This window comes from Callionymus lyra, chromosome 16 (assembly GCF_982586985.1).
Source record: "Callionymus lyra chromosome 16, fCalLyr1.hap1.1, whole genome shotgun sequence".
Lineage (NCBI taxonomy): Eukaryota > Metazoa > Chordata > Actinopteri > Syngnathiformes > Callionymidae > Callionymus > Callionymus lyra.
The window spans coordinates 17689996-17703956 of record NC_141833.1 but is presented as its reverse complement, the minus strand read 5'-3'; the positions used below and the strand labels follow the sequence as shown (position 1 = coordinate 17703956).

Here is a 13961-nt window from a genome sequence, read left to right as displayed (position 1 = left end):
GACTGTTGACCAGGTTTAACTTCCTCCACTTACGAGGCAGTACGAACGTTAAACCTGGTCAAAACGCTGGGCGACTCATACCCAGCGTGGATTTACTACCCTACAAAATAAAAGCCTCTCTCTCATCGACTAATAACAGTAACTCTTATTCTGAAATACAAGAACAGGAAGTGGCTTAGCTTTTCCTATTTGAGCATTAAGTAAGCGAAAACTCAACTTTATATTTTTCTCTTTTAATCTTCTTCAATTAAACCTTTCAAAATAAGATGGATTGTGACAAGCATGGATTCAAATTGTATTGCTTTACTTCGATAGATTGTGTATACAGTGATTCTCTTAGATTCAAGTTAAATATGGTGGAAGTTACAAGTGATTCCGGTCAAGAGTAAAATCAAGACTCTCCAAAATAAAAGTCTATTTAAAAAAAAGAAATTTGACTGTTGAGACTAACTCTTATTTTGAAATAGAAGTTCAGGAAGAAGCTCCTTTTTTCTTTCCTGATCATTAAGTCTGAAGTAACTCTTGTACAGTAAATACAATTTAGATTACTTGAAATTAATTCTTCCGTCATTACACCTTTCAAAATAAGAGTTATAGTTAACTATTTTATTTATTGCTTAGGAAGATTATATATGTAAAGTTGATATATTTATATGGAAGACTAACATGCCTACAATTCTGAGTGACATCACAACTCTCCAAAATAAAAGTCTCTCTCTAAAATATGTTCAAACTCTATTCTGAAGTTCAAGAACAGGAAGTGGCTCCTTTGTTTTCCTCTCTGAAAATTAAGTTAGAAGTAACTCTCGTGTTAAAAATACATTTCTTTAAATGTCGTCTCCCTTCATTTGACCTTTCAGAATAAGAGTCGATGTGAAAAGTATGGTTCAATATTTTATCGCTTTACTTTGATAGATTATGTATACAGTTAGTTCTATTACGTTACGGTTAAACATGGTCACAAATCCGAGTGACTCCAGGTCCAGAGTGGAATCACGACTCTCCAAAATAAAAGTATCTTCTAATATATATCTGTTAAAACCAAATCTTAATCTGAAATTTAAGGTCAGGAAATGTCTCTTTTTATCGGTATATAGGTCAGAAGTAACTCTTGTACTGTTAATACCATTTTTTATTTCTTGAAATGTCGTCTCCCATATTAGACCTTTCAAAATAAGAGTCGTTGTGGAAAGTTTGGTTTAACATTTTATTATCTGAAACACTACTTTGTCTCTCTTTCACCTCGTGGAGTTAGCAAGTAGATGCTACGTTACATTCGTCTTTCAACAATCCTGCGGATCAAAAACGGTACAACTTCCTGTGTAATGTTTTCAAAATAAAATAGTCAAAATAAAAGCATTCAAAACCCTCGCATTTACACTATATGTACAAGTATTAATCGTGTATTTAAGTTAAACCTGGCTAAAGTAATGAGTGACTCAAGTCCAAAAACATTAAAAAACCTCGCATTTACACTATATGTACAGGTATTAATCGTGTATTTAAGTTAAACCTGGCTAAAGTAATGAGTGACTCAAGTCCAAAAACATTTAAAAAAAACTCGCATTTACCCTATATGTACAGTTATTAATCGTGTATTTAAGTTAAACCTGGCTAAAGTAATGAGTGACTCAAGTCCAAAAACATTAAAAAACCTCGCATTTACCCTATATGTACAGTTATTAATCGTGTATTAATGTTAAACCTGGCTAAAGTAATGAGCGACTCAAGTCCAAAAACATTCAAAAACATCGCATTTACACTATATGTACAGGTATTAATCGTGTATTTAAGTTAAACCTGGCTAAAGTAATGAGCGACTCAAGTCCAAAAACACTTCCTCTTGAAGTCAAACTCACTTCCTGCTGAGTACAGGATGAAAAGCTTTCAGCCGGCTACGCTAGCCACCACTCTCTGTCACACTCTCTGTCACCGAATATATATTTTAACATCTTAATAATTTAAGACACGACTTCGGCAGGAAAAGATTCAAAACCCTCCGTACACGAGCAGCACTTTATTAGACAGATGGTCATAATGTTTTTCGCCGGCGGGTTGTAGCGACGTAAACAATCTCCTCCGCTCAGCGAGACTCTTCGTCAGCGCCGCCGAAAATAAGATCCATCTACCGACGAGAGCTCTCACTCTCCGCAGGAAGGAACTCCCTGCTTCCTAGTTTCGAGATTTGAGTTCCGCCGGATTGGTCGAGCGGGTCAATAAGACCCACCGAACCCGAGGGTCGCCGACCCCTCGAGGGGTATCGTCCGAACCCTCCGGACGTCCCTCCAAGTTTCCTCCCGACCGGGAAAAGTGCTCCCGATCCGATTATTCATTCATGGAAAAAAGGCACAAACAAGGACAAATCTGGCGTCGCCGGCGCCGGCGTGTCCTTGCTTCTGCGTGGCTTCATGAATGAGTAAACAGGAACAAAGAGGGATCTCTTGTCGTCCTATCTGGCGTCGGCGGTTGAAAAAAAAAAAACGTCGGCGGCCGGGATTATAATAAATTGGCTCTCAGGGAAGGACCGGCGGAGTTTTACGGTGAAGAGCGATAATGCTTCTTTGGGAAGGAGGAGAGATCGCTGGAGCACATCGCGGGCGTTAAAGAGCCGCCGAACAATCATCGCTAATGTCCCGAAATCATCCTCCGACGCTACAGCAGACTTTACTTCAACGCTTTCCTCCCATCGAGCCCAAATACTGAATAATTCATGGTGTTTTTTTTTCTGTTACATAGAAGAGGACGACTCCTGTAGATCCGACACCATGGTGCTCAGAACAAAATAACCCTTTAAAACATTAATTAATTACTTTTTCTTTGTTTTGACTTTAATTTCCCAGTTATTTGGGGCGAGAAACGACGAAAACCGAAAAAAAAAATTCTACTATTGACTTTTTAACTCGAAAAAAAAAATGTATCCAAATAGTTCTCTTACGCTAAGGTTAAACATGGCTACGAATCCGAGTGACTAAGGTCCAGAGTGGAATCACAACTCTCCAAAATAAAAGTCTCTTCTAAAATATTTGTAAGTAAGTAAGTAAGTAAGTAATATTTATTTATATAGCGCTTTTCGAGACCAGGGTCACAAAGCGCTTAGACAATCAAAACAATACTCAAAAAAGTACATACTTTAAAGATCAAGATAATACTGAGAACAACACAGGAGTTCCAGGAATTCAAGGAGTGACTTAAAACCAACTCTTATTCTGAAATTTAAGGTCAGGAAGTGTCTCTTTTTATCTTGTTTGAGCAGTAGTTCAGAAGTGACTCTTGTTAATACCATTTTTTATTTCTTGAAATGTCGTCTCCCTTCTTTAGACCTTTCAAAATAAGAGTCGATGTGGAAAGTATGGTTCGACATTTTATTATCTGGAACACTACTCTGTCTCTCTTTCACCTCGTGGAGTTAGCATTAATAATACTCGAAAAAAAAAGTATCCAAATAAAAATATGTGATTTGTCATTTTGTATGATAGGTTAATATGTTTGTATATCAGTGGCATCGGCACATTAAGTGTTGAATTGAACATTTTAAATGTTGAAACTTTTAATTTCTTTAATTTAATTTTTTTCAATTTAATTCTATAATTTATAGATTAAAAGGTTGTTTTTATTATATAGCTGAATTAACCTTTGTGTTTCCTCAGGGTCATGGTGACCCAAATGCCTGAAAACAAATGTTTTGTTGCCGGGTCACCTTGACCCGGAGATAACGCAATGGTTAAAAAGCTTGTTCATTTAAAGGTTTCTTTTTTATTTTATTTTATTGAAAATTGGTTGGTTTTTTTTAAGCATTGAACAGTTTTTTTTTTCAATTTGAACAATTGAATTCAATTATTTGTATTTATTTTGAATTTGTTTTTATTCTAATTCTAATCTTTTCAAAATGTATACTTTTTTTAGTTTGATTAATTATATTTACAACAATTTCCTTTTTTTTCTTCCAAATTATTATTAAGACATTAAATATTATATATTAAATATTATACAGTATATATTTTTAGATTTTCTATTTTTCTATCTTTAAATATACAAATTATTGAATTTATTTATCAAGAAAAAACAAATTAACTTTTAAATATATCCATTACAAAATTCAATTATTAAAAATAATAAATAATAATACTTCAATGACAAAAAAACAACATTCAAATTAAAAAATCAAAAGTTTCAACATTTAAAACGTTAAATTAAACAACTCACAGAACTGAAATACTTCCATAGGTGAGGATAAAATACAAAAAAGTTTTATCACTGACTTTTGAGCAACTTCATTGGCTATTCAATGAATGAACTCATGAGTGGTAACTTCCTACAAAATAAAAGCCCCACCTACAAATTGAACTATCTAATGTGTGGATAAGAATCCCTCAGACTCTTGACCAGGTTTAACTCCCGCCTCCTTCTACATGAAGGTCAAACCCGGTCAGAACTCGGAGCAACTATGGTTTGCTTTGAATGACAGGGACTCACTTCCTGTTCAGTTTTCCAGGGAGATCCACGTATGCCATGTTTCGTTCTGTCAAACTAGTTCTGTCGCCCACAGAGGGAGACGGCGGGCGACGCCTCAGAGTCGGCGCTGCTCAAGTGCATCGAGCTCTGCTGTGGCAGCGTTCGTCAGATGAGGAAGATCAACAATAAAGTGACCGAGATCCCGTTCAACTCCACCAACAAGTACCAGGTACGACCCGTGTCATCGTCCACGTGTGCGTTAGAAGTGACTGATGAAACTGTTGCGCCACATTATGGGATTGGATACTTGGAGACGTATATCAAATCAGATTCAAGTTGAATGAGATACATTTAAACATGAATGATTTTTGTTAAACACAAAGAGTTTGATATTTTAACTTCAGTAATGCAAAAAATAAAAAAGTCTAAATTAAATATGTTTTTATTTGTATCCTTTTAGATTCAATATACATTATTTGGTATAATAGTAAATTATAATAATAATAGTAGTTAATTAAATAAGTTAGTAGTTAATATTACATTTTTTTTGTTTTGTTTTGACATAGTGTTTGTTATTCTAATTCCAATAATTCAAAAATATATTTCCTAAACACCTTTATTTATTTCTAGCAGTGCCAACATTTTTTAATTGATTTCAAACAATTTTTCTTGTCAAAATGAATGATTTTTGTTTTACACATAGAGTTTAATATTCTTATTCCGATAATTAAAACATTAAATGTCTAACTTCCATGTGTTTTCATTTGTAGCCTTTTAAATTCAATATAAAAATGTTGCAAATGTTATTCTATTGAATTTTTTATTTTTTATTAATGATTTCCGTTTTTACACAGAGTATGATATTTTAATTCCAATAGTTCAAACATACATTATCGAAATCCGATTTAAAAAAAAATGTGTAGCCTTTTGATTTCAATATAATTTTTTTGTTTGTTTGTTTGTTTGTTCTACTTCCAATCATCCAAAAACAACATTTCCAAAATAAAAGTCTAACTCATATTCTGAAATACGATAACAGGAAGTAGCTCCTTAAGATTTATATGTAATGTAAAATAATTTCAGTTGGAATGGTGCTTTTTCTTCAGTTGACCTTTCAAAATAAGAGTCCATCTGAAGACTTTGGTTCAATATTGTATTGCTTTACCTTGACAGAATATATTCAGTATATAGTTAATACTCTTATATCAAAGTTAAACCTGGCTTAAGTCATGAGTGACTCAGGCCCCAAGTAAAATAAAAAAAAAAACTCACTTCCTCTTGAAGTCAAACTCACTTCCTGTTGAGTATTGTAAGTCGGATATGAGAAAATGCTTCGTGACCGAAGTCACTGAATATATTTTTACATCTTAATAATTTAAGATCCGACTCGGTGGAAAGTTTCAAACCCTCCGTCCACGAGCAGCCCTTTATTAGACAGATGGTCATAATGTTTTCTGCCGGTGGGTCGTAGCGACGTAAACAATCTTCTCCGCTCAGCGAGACTCTTCGTCAGCGCGACCGAAAATAATGTCCCTCACCCACTTCCTCTCCGACGAGAGCTCTCACTCTCCGCAGGAAGGAACTCTCTCAAGCTCCCGCTTGATGGGTCGAGCGGGTCAATAAGACCCACCGTCACCTCTGAACCGAGGGGTCGCCGACCCCTGAGAGAATCATCCGAACCCTCTGGGCGTCCCTCCAAGTATATTTTGGACCAGATGTCCAGTTCATTTTCTTACCTTTTAAGGTGATAGAAAATAAAAATTCTCACTCTGATCGGCCATTTTGACTTTCCGCTAACCCTAGACCCGCCCATCTCAACCTAGACTAAGACACTATATAGACCAGCAGATGACAAAAAGAGGTAAAAATAAAGGGTTTTTTTCAAAAGGGAGTCCAAGGAAAAGGTCTCCAGGGCTACAAGTCGACCCTTGTTCGAAAGACCTACTTTTTTAAGATGGCAGGAAGTTGATCGGTAGCGATAAAAAAACTACGAAAACTCCGGCACATAAAGGGGTCGTATTTTGTGTTGGTACTTTATTTAAACAAACCTTCATTGTGTGATCGAAGTTGTTACATTTCCAAAAAGGTGTTGCAGCAATTTAGTCCGCCATTTTGACTCTCCTCTAACCTTAGACCCACCCAGCTAGTCCACCTCAACCTAGACTAAGTCACTTCATAGACCAGCGGGTGTCGGTACTAGGTCAAGATCAAGACCTTTTTCTCCAGAAAAGGACCAAGAAAAACGTGGTCTTGGGATGGCGACTGGTCTCTACAAGTCGACCCCCGTTCGAAAGACCTACTTTTTTAAGATGGCAGGAAGTTGATCGGTAGCGATAAAATAACAACGAAAACTCCGGCACATAAAGGGGTCGTCTTTGGTGTTGGTACTTTATTTATGCAAACCTTCATTTTGTGATCGAAGTTGTTACATTTCCGAAAAGGTGTTGCAGCAATTTAATCCGCCATTTTGACTCTCCTCTAACCTTAGACCCACCCAGCTAGTCCACCTCAACCTAGACTAAGACACTTCATAGACCAGCAGGTGTCAAGACTAGGTCAAGATCAATACTTTTTTCTCCAGAAAAAGACCAAGAAAAAAGTGGTCTTGGGATGGCGACCGGTCTCTACAAGTCGACCCCCGTTTGAAAGACCTACTTTTTTAAGATGGCAGGAAGTTGATCGATAGCGATTAAAAAAACAACAAAAACTCCGGCACATAAAGGGGTCGTATTTGGTGTTGGTACTTTATTTAAGCAAATCTTCATCGTGTAATCGAAGTTGTTACATTTCCGAAAAGGTGTTGCGGCAATTTAGTCCGCCATTTTGACTCTCCTCTAACATTAGACCCACCCAGCTAGCCTACCTCAACCTAGACTAAAACACTCCATAGACCAGCAGGTGTCGGTACTAGGTCAAGATCAAAAACCTCAAAATCTCCAGAAAAAGACCAAGAAAAAAGTGGTCTTGGGATGTCGACCGGTCTCTACAGGTCGACCCCCGTTCGAAAGACCTACTTTTTGTAAGATAACAGGAAGTCGTTAGACAGAAAAAACAACGAAAACTCCGGACCATCAAGGGGTCGTATTTGGTGTAAACGCACCTTCAGTATAACCACAAAAAAAACAACTCTTCGTTTAAACAAACCTTCGTTGAGTAATTGATTCAAATCCGTTCGTAGAAAAACAAACGCAAGTTGTTACACTTCCCGAGAAGGTGTCGCTGGCAATTAAATCACTGACTCCGAGCCTTGTTGGAACACCTGTAGTCCTGCTCAGGTCCCCGTCTGGGGATTTGAACCCGAGACTCGCAGCGTGAATCTGTTTTACTTAAAATAAGAACATCTGTGTCGGCGAGGAAAGTAATGCTGCTAAGGTTCCATCGGATTAGATTCGCCGTGACTCACACACAGATGTTGTGTGTGTGTGTGTGTGTGTGTGTGTGTGTGTGTGTGTGTGAATTTATTCTGTGTCAATAAAAAGTGAACACACACGTGTGGTGTGCGCTCGAGTCGACTCGTCTTCGGTTCCAGGGACGACTCGATTCTCGCCGCATCTCATGAAACACAAATGTATGTTGAGAGTTTTTTTTTTTTTCTTCTTCTTCTCCAAAGCTGTCGGTGCACGAGGTGGAAGAATCCGGGCACTTGCTGGTCATGAAGGGGGCGCCGGAGAGGATCTTGGACAGGTTAGTTCATCTTAGTGTCACAACCACACACACATGTTTCACAACAACGTCACAAGTATAGACAAATTGTGTGGAAGTACATGAGTTTCATCCGAGTATTTAATGTTGAATTTCACTTATATATTATATATTATATATTATCTTGATCTTTAAAGTATATACTTTATTGAATATTGTTTTGATTGTTAAAGCGCTTTGTGACCCTGGTCTGGAAAAGCGCTATATAAATAAATATTACTTACTTACTTACTTACTTACTTACATTTCAAATGTTGTATTTTTGTATTGTTGTTTTTAAGAATTTATTTTAATAATTAAAAAAAACTGTTTAATTCAATAATTTCGATATTGAAAGGTTGACTTTTTTTTTTACTATTACTATTTATTTACTATTTACTACTATAAATTTGAAATATTATTATATATATTTTCTAAATTAACGTTTTTTTTTACACATACAGTTTGATGTTGACCTCTCAAAATAAAAAAATAAAAATGTTCTAAATGTTTTTAAATGTGCCGCCTTTTAAATTCAATCCAAAAACGTTGGTTTATTAATATATCGTCATTTTTATATATAATTTAAAAGGTTGTGAGCATTTTTATTTCTATTTTTTTTTTAATACATTAAGTTTGATGTTTTAATTTTAATAATTCAAAAAGAAAATATCCATTTCAGTATTTTTTTCATTTGTAGCCTTTTTCATTCAATATACAATCGTGTCACTATTATACAAACATTTTGGAATTATTGGAATTATAATGTGAAACTTTAAGTATTAAGTACACTTTTCTATTCAATATTTTTTAAAAAAAATCCAACATTCAATACACTTGAGATTTTATTCAATCGCACAATAAAAACAATTCAAATTTTAAATATACGTATCAAATTGAAATCTACTTTAATAATAATAATTAAAATAAATAAAATGTAACATTTGGAACCTCAGCAGCTCCTCAAATGACGGAAGAATCTAATTCAACCTCTCCACCTAATGGTGTTGTTCAGTCGTGCTCTGATTAAAGCGATAAAAGAATTTACTTCCATTTGCTGCTAACAACCTCCTGGGTGTCGCAGGATGAAGCTTCAGACTGTAATGAGGCTCCGTGATCCGTACCTTCCACCAGTAAACACATGAGTTTTCCAAACACGCTCCACGCCACGGATCCTATTTACCTATCAGAGCCTCGGAAACACCGTCTAATTGGCCGATATAATCCTCCGGTGTAACCTTTAAACAGGCCTTTTAAAGAAGATCGCTTCCTTTAATCCCTCGCAGCGCTGAATAAACGAGTTCCTGGAGTTATCCTGGAACTTTACCGCTGGATCGGGTTCACCATTATCTCCGAGATATGCAGATGAAGTAGTTTGACTCTGGCCCGTGGACCCGTACCTGTCCGTGAAACATTAGCTAGACGGACTCACGGAAATATTAACCTATAGCTCGGAATATAAAGGGCATCGGATTATAAGCACAATATCAAGGAACATCTCTATTTTCATAAATAAGAATTAAAAGGCTAGTATAATTATATTAATACTACGGACCATCACAAAGTAATACTACTGAGTTTCATCGCAGGGATCATCGCAGAGTAATACTAAGGAGCCCCCTGGACTGATACTACTAAGCCTTGAGGTCTAATTCTACTGAGTCTCATGGATAATACTACTCAGCCTAGCATTGACATACTACTCAGTTTTGTGGAGTAATACTACAGAGCCTCGTGGAGTAATAGTATTAACCCACGAAGAGTAATACTGCTGAGTCTCACGGAATAATATTACGGATCCTTGCAGTGTAATACTAAAGAGCCCCCTGGAGTAATACTACTAAGCCTTGAGGAGTAATACTACTGAATCTTGTGAAGTTATTCTACTAAGCCTAGCATTGACCTACTTCTCAGTTTTGTGGAGTAATACTACAGAGCCTTGTGGAGTAACAGTATTAACCCACGAAGAGTAATACTGCTGAGTCTCACGGAATAATATTACGGAGCCTTGCAGTATAATACTAAAGAGCCCCCTGGAGTAATACTACTAAGCCTTGAGGAGTAATACTACTGAATCTTGTGGAGTTATACTACTGAGCCTCAACAGAGTAATACAAATGAGTCTCAAGGAGTAGTACTTCTAAGCCTAGCATAGTCATACTTCAGTTTCATGGAGTGATACTACAGAGACTCGTGGAGTAATGATTTTAACCCTCACAGAGCTATAGTGCTGAGTCTCACGGATTAAAACTACTAAGCCTTGAAGAGTAATAGTAGTGAGCCTCGCCGAGTAATACTACTAAGCCGGACACAGTAATACAAACAAGTCTCATGGAGTAAAACTACTGGGCCTAGCATAGTTATACATACTAGCTAGTTTCGTGGAGTAATATTACAGAGCCTCACAGAGTAATACTATTAAGCCTCAAAGAGTAATAGTGATGACTCTAACAGAGTAATACTACTAAGCCTCACCGAGTAATACTGTTAAGCCTCGCCGAGTAATACTATTAAGCCTCATAGAGTAATACTGCTGACTCTAATGGAGTAATACTACTAAGCCTCGCCGAGTAATACTGTTAAGCCCCGCCGAGTAATACTATTAAGCCTCATAGAGTAATACTGCTGACTCTAACGGAGTAATACTACTAAGCCTCGCCGAGTAATACTGTTAAGCCTCGCCGAGTAATACTATTAAGCCTCAAAGAGTAATAGTGCTGACTCTAACAGAGTAATACTACTAAGCCTCACCGAGTAATACTGTTAGGCCTCGCCGAGTAATACTATTAAGCCTCATAGAGTAATACTGCTGACTCTAATGAAGTAATACAACTAAGCCTCACCGAGTAATACTGTTAAGCCCCGCCGAGTAATACTATTAAGCCTCATAGAGTAATACTGCTGACTCTAATGAAGTAATACTACTAAGCCTCGCCGAGTAATACTGTTAAGCCCCGCCGAGTAATACTATTAAGCCTCATAGAGTAATACTGCTGACTCTAACGGAGTAATACTACTAAGCCTCGCCGAGTAATACTGTTAAGCCTCGCCGAGTAGTACTATTAAGCCTCAAAGAGTAATACTGCTGACTCTAACGGAGTAATACAACTAAGCCTCGTAGAGTAATACTGTTAAGCCTCGCCGAGTAATACTATTAAGCTTCAAAGAGTAATACTGCTGACTATAATGGAGTTATACTACTAAGCCTCGCCGAGTAATACTGTTAAGCCTCGCCGAGTAATACTATTAAGCTTCAAAGAGTAATACTGCTGACTATAATGGAGTTATACTACTAAGCCTCGCCGAGTAATACTGTTAAGCCTCGCCGAGTAATACTGTTAAGCCTCGCCGAGTAATACTATTAAGCCTCATAGAGTAATACTGCTGACTCTAACAGAGTAATACTATATAACCTCGCTGAGTAATACTAAGAGACTTGTGGAGGCTTTGTCGGAAAAGACGATTCCATAAGTTGGACGCACCTCATGAGTTCAACTTGATTTAACAGGACTCAACTAGATTTGTAAGACTCGTTAACGCTATGACTCGAGTCCCACTCACTTGACATTCAAATGACCCAGATAGTTGTGTGTGGGACTCCACGATTCAGAGCCACTTCCTGGTTAAACCTCGCGTTGACTCGTCCACGTTTGTGGGACTCATTCACCCACTTTGTCACTTCCATGTGATCCATGAGTCCTTTCATGTGAGAGTCCAACAACTGGTGTCACACACAACGAGTCCGACCCCTCATTAAAGAAGCGAGTCCGCCATTAAGGTCTCACAGCCCAAGCAAGTTGTTTTCCCGCCTTAGAGGTGAGTCTCTCCGACACGTCGGGCGCTTCAGGGAGTCCTCGCCTCGACTCCCGCTGAAGTGGAAGTGCGAGAGTGTTGAAAGAGAAAGAATCACTTTAAAAATAGATTCCCAATTATCTTCCCAGTTCCGCCTGCGAGTCGTTTTCACTCAGCGTGACTTAATTATATCAAAGCAAGAGCAATTAAAGGCTCGGCGTTTTTATCTTCTGTTGAAAAGAATCTGTCGTCTCATTCCGGCGCCTCATCACGATACCCTGGATATATCTGTTGCGTTTGTTTTATTCTTTTGAGGCCTTTGAGGTTTTTTTTTTTGGGGGGAACGCTATATTTGGTGGGAAAAGTTTCTCAACCCTGATGATGTCACAGATGCAGCTCCATCATGATCCACGGTCAGGAGCAACCCATGGACGAGACCTGGAAGGAGTCGTTCCAGAACGCCTACGAGGAGCTGGGAGGACTCGGGGAGCGAGTGCTGGGTGAGCACTTCCTGTTCCTCCAGGAGGTTAAACCCGGTTAAAAAGCGGAGCTGATTCTCGCGGCGTCTCCTCGCAGGCTTCTGCCACCTCAGCCTGTCGCCGTCCCACTTCCCTCGAGGCTTCTCCTTCGACAGCGACGACCCTAACTTCCCCACCGAGCAGCTCTGCTTCCTGGGCCTCATCTCCATGATCGACCCCCCAAGAGCCGCCGTGCCGGACGCCGTCGGGAAGTGCCGCTCCGCCGGCATCAAGGTACGTGAGCCGCCCGCACCGACGAGAGGCAGCCAGCAGGGGGCGAATTCAGGTGTGTTTGTGTTCACAGGTGATCATGGTGACCGGGGATCATCCCATCACGGCCAAGGCCATCGCCAAGGGCGTGGGCATCATCTCCGAGGGCAACGAGACCGTGGAGGACATCGCGGAGAGACTTAACATCCCGCTCAGCGAAGTCAACCCGAGGTCCGTGGGTCTTGTCAGGGACACGTGTCGATCCATCGGACTTTGAATTTCAATCTCTAGCATTTAATTTTTAAGCATCAAAATCAGGCTTTGAATTACAATAGAATGTCAAGCACTTTTTTTATTATATATATATATATATATATATATATATATATATATATATATAATAAAAAAAGTATATATATATATATATATACAGTATATATAAATATTTATATATATAAATATTTATATATATATATATATATACAGTATATATAAATATTTATATATATATATATATATATATATATAATAAAAAAAGTGCTTGACATTCTATATATAGAATATATATATATATATATAAATATTTATATATACTGTATATATACAGTATATACATTTTCCCGCCTTTTTTTCAATGCATGTGTTCATTTTGTGTAAAATTAAATTTGACATGAAACCATTTTCAATGAAACAATTAAAAGAAAAAAAATGTCAACAATTAAATGTTAAAAAATGTCAAATGTAAAAAACAAAGTGAAAACAATTTAATGTAAAAAGAAAATGTCCAAAAATTACCTTCAAAAACTGAATGTAAAAACAATCTATGTAAATAAAACCAGTGTAAACAATTTAATTTAAGAAAATTACATGTAAAAAATGTAGTTTAAACAATGTTTAAAAAACAAATCGATTTAATGTTTAAAAAATATATATGTAAAGAATTCAAGGCCAATAAATTCAGTGTAAAAAATGTTGGTGTAGAAAATAATTTAAGATCCAGGCAACTAAAGCGAAACAATTGATTCCTATCGACAGTTTACGCTTGGACCTCGAAAAGGTTCACATTGAATTTTTAAATTGAATTTTTACATAGAATTTCTACATTTAATTTCTACATTGAATTTTTAAATTGAATTTTTACATAGAATTTCTACATTGAATTTTTACATTGAATTTTTACTTTGATTTTTTACATTGAATTTCTACATTGAATTTTTACATTGAATTTTTACTTTGATTTTTTTACATTGAATTTTTACGTTGAATTTCTACGTTGAATTTTTACATAAAATTTCTACTTTGCATATT

At 37.0% G+C, this 13961-nt stretch overlaps 1 protein-coding gene across 1 annotated transcript in view; it reads left to right on the top strand.

The window, feature by feature from the left end:
- The window catches only part of atp1a2a (ATPase Na+/K+ transporting subunit alpha 2a), a 49607-nt gene that overhangs the window by 21030 nt on the left and 14616 nt on the right, over positions 1-13961 (top strand). Inside the window, exons 11-15 of the mRNA XM_087810284.1 lie at positions 4547-4681; positions 8063-8136; positions 12316-12425; positions 12502-12677; positions 12748-12884. Of these exons, the coding sequence (XP_087666410.1) occupies positions 4547-4681; positions 8063-8136; positions 12316-12425; positions 12502-12677; positions 12748-12884 (632 nt within the window). The remainder of the gene's footprint in view (positions 1-4546; positions 4682-8062; positions 8137-12315; positions 12426-12501; positions 12678-12747; positions 12885-13961) is intronic.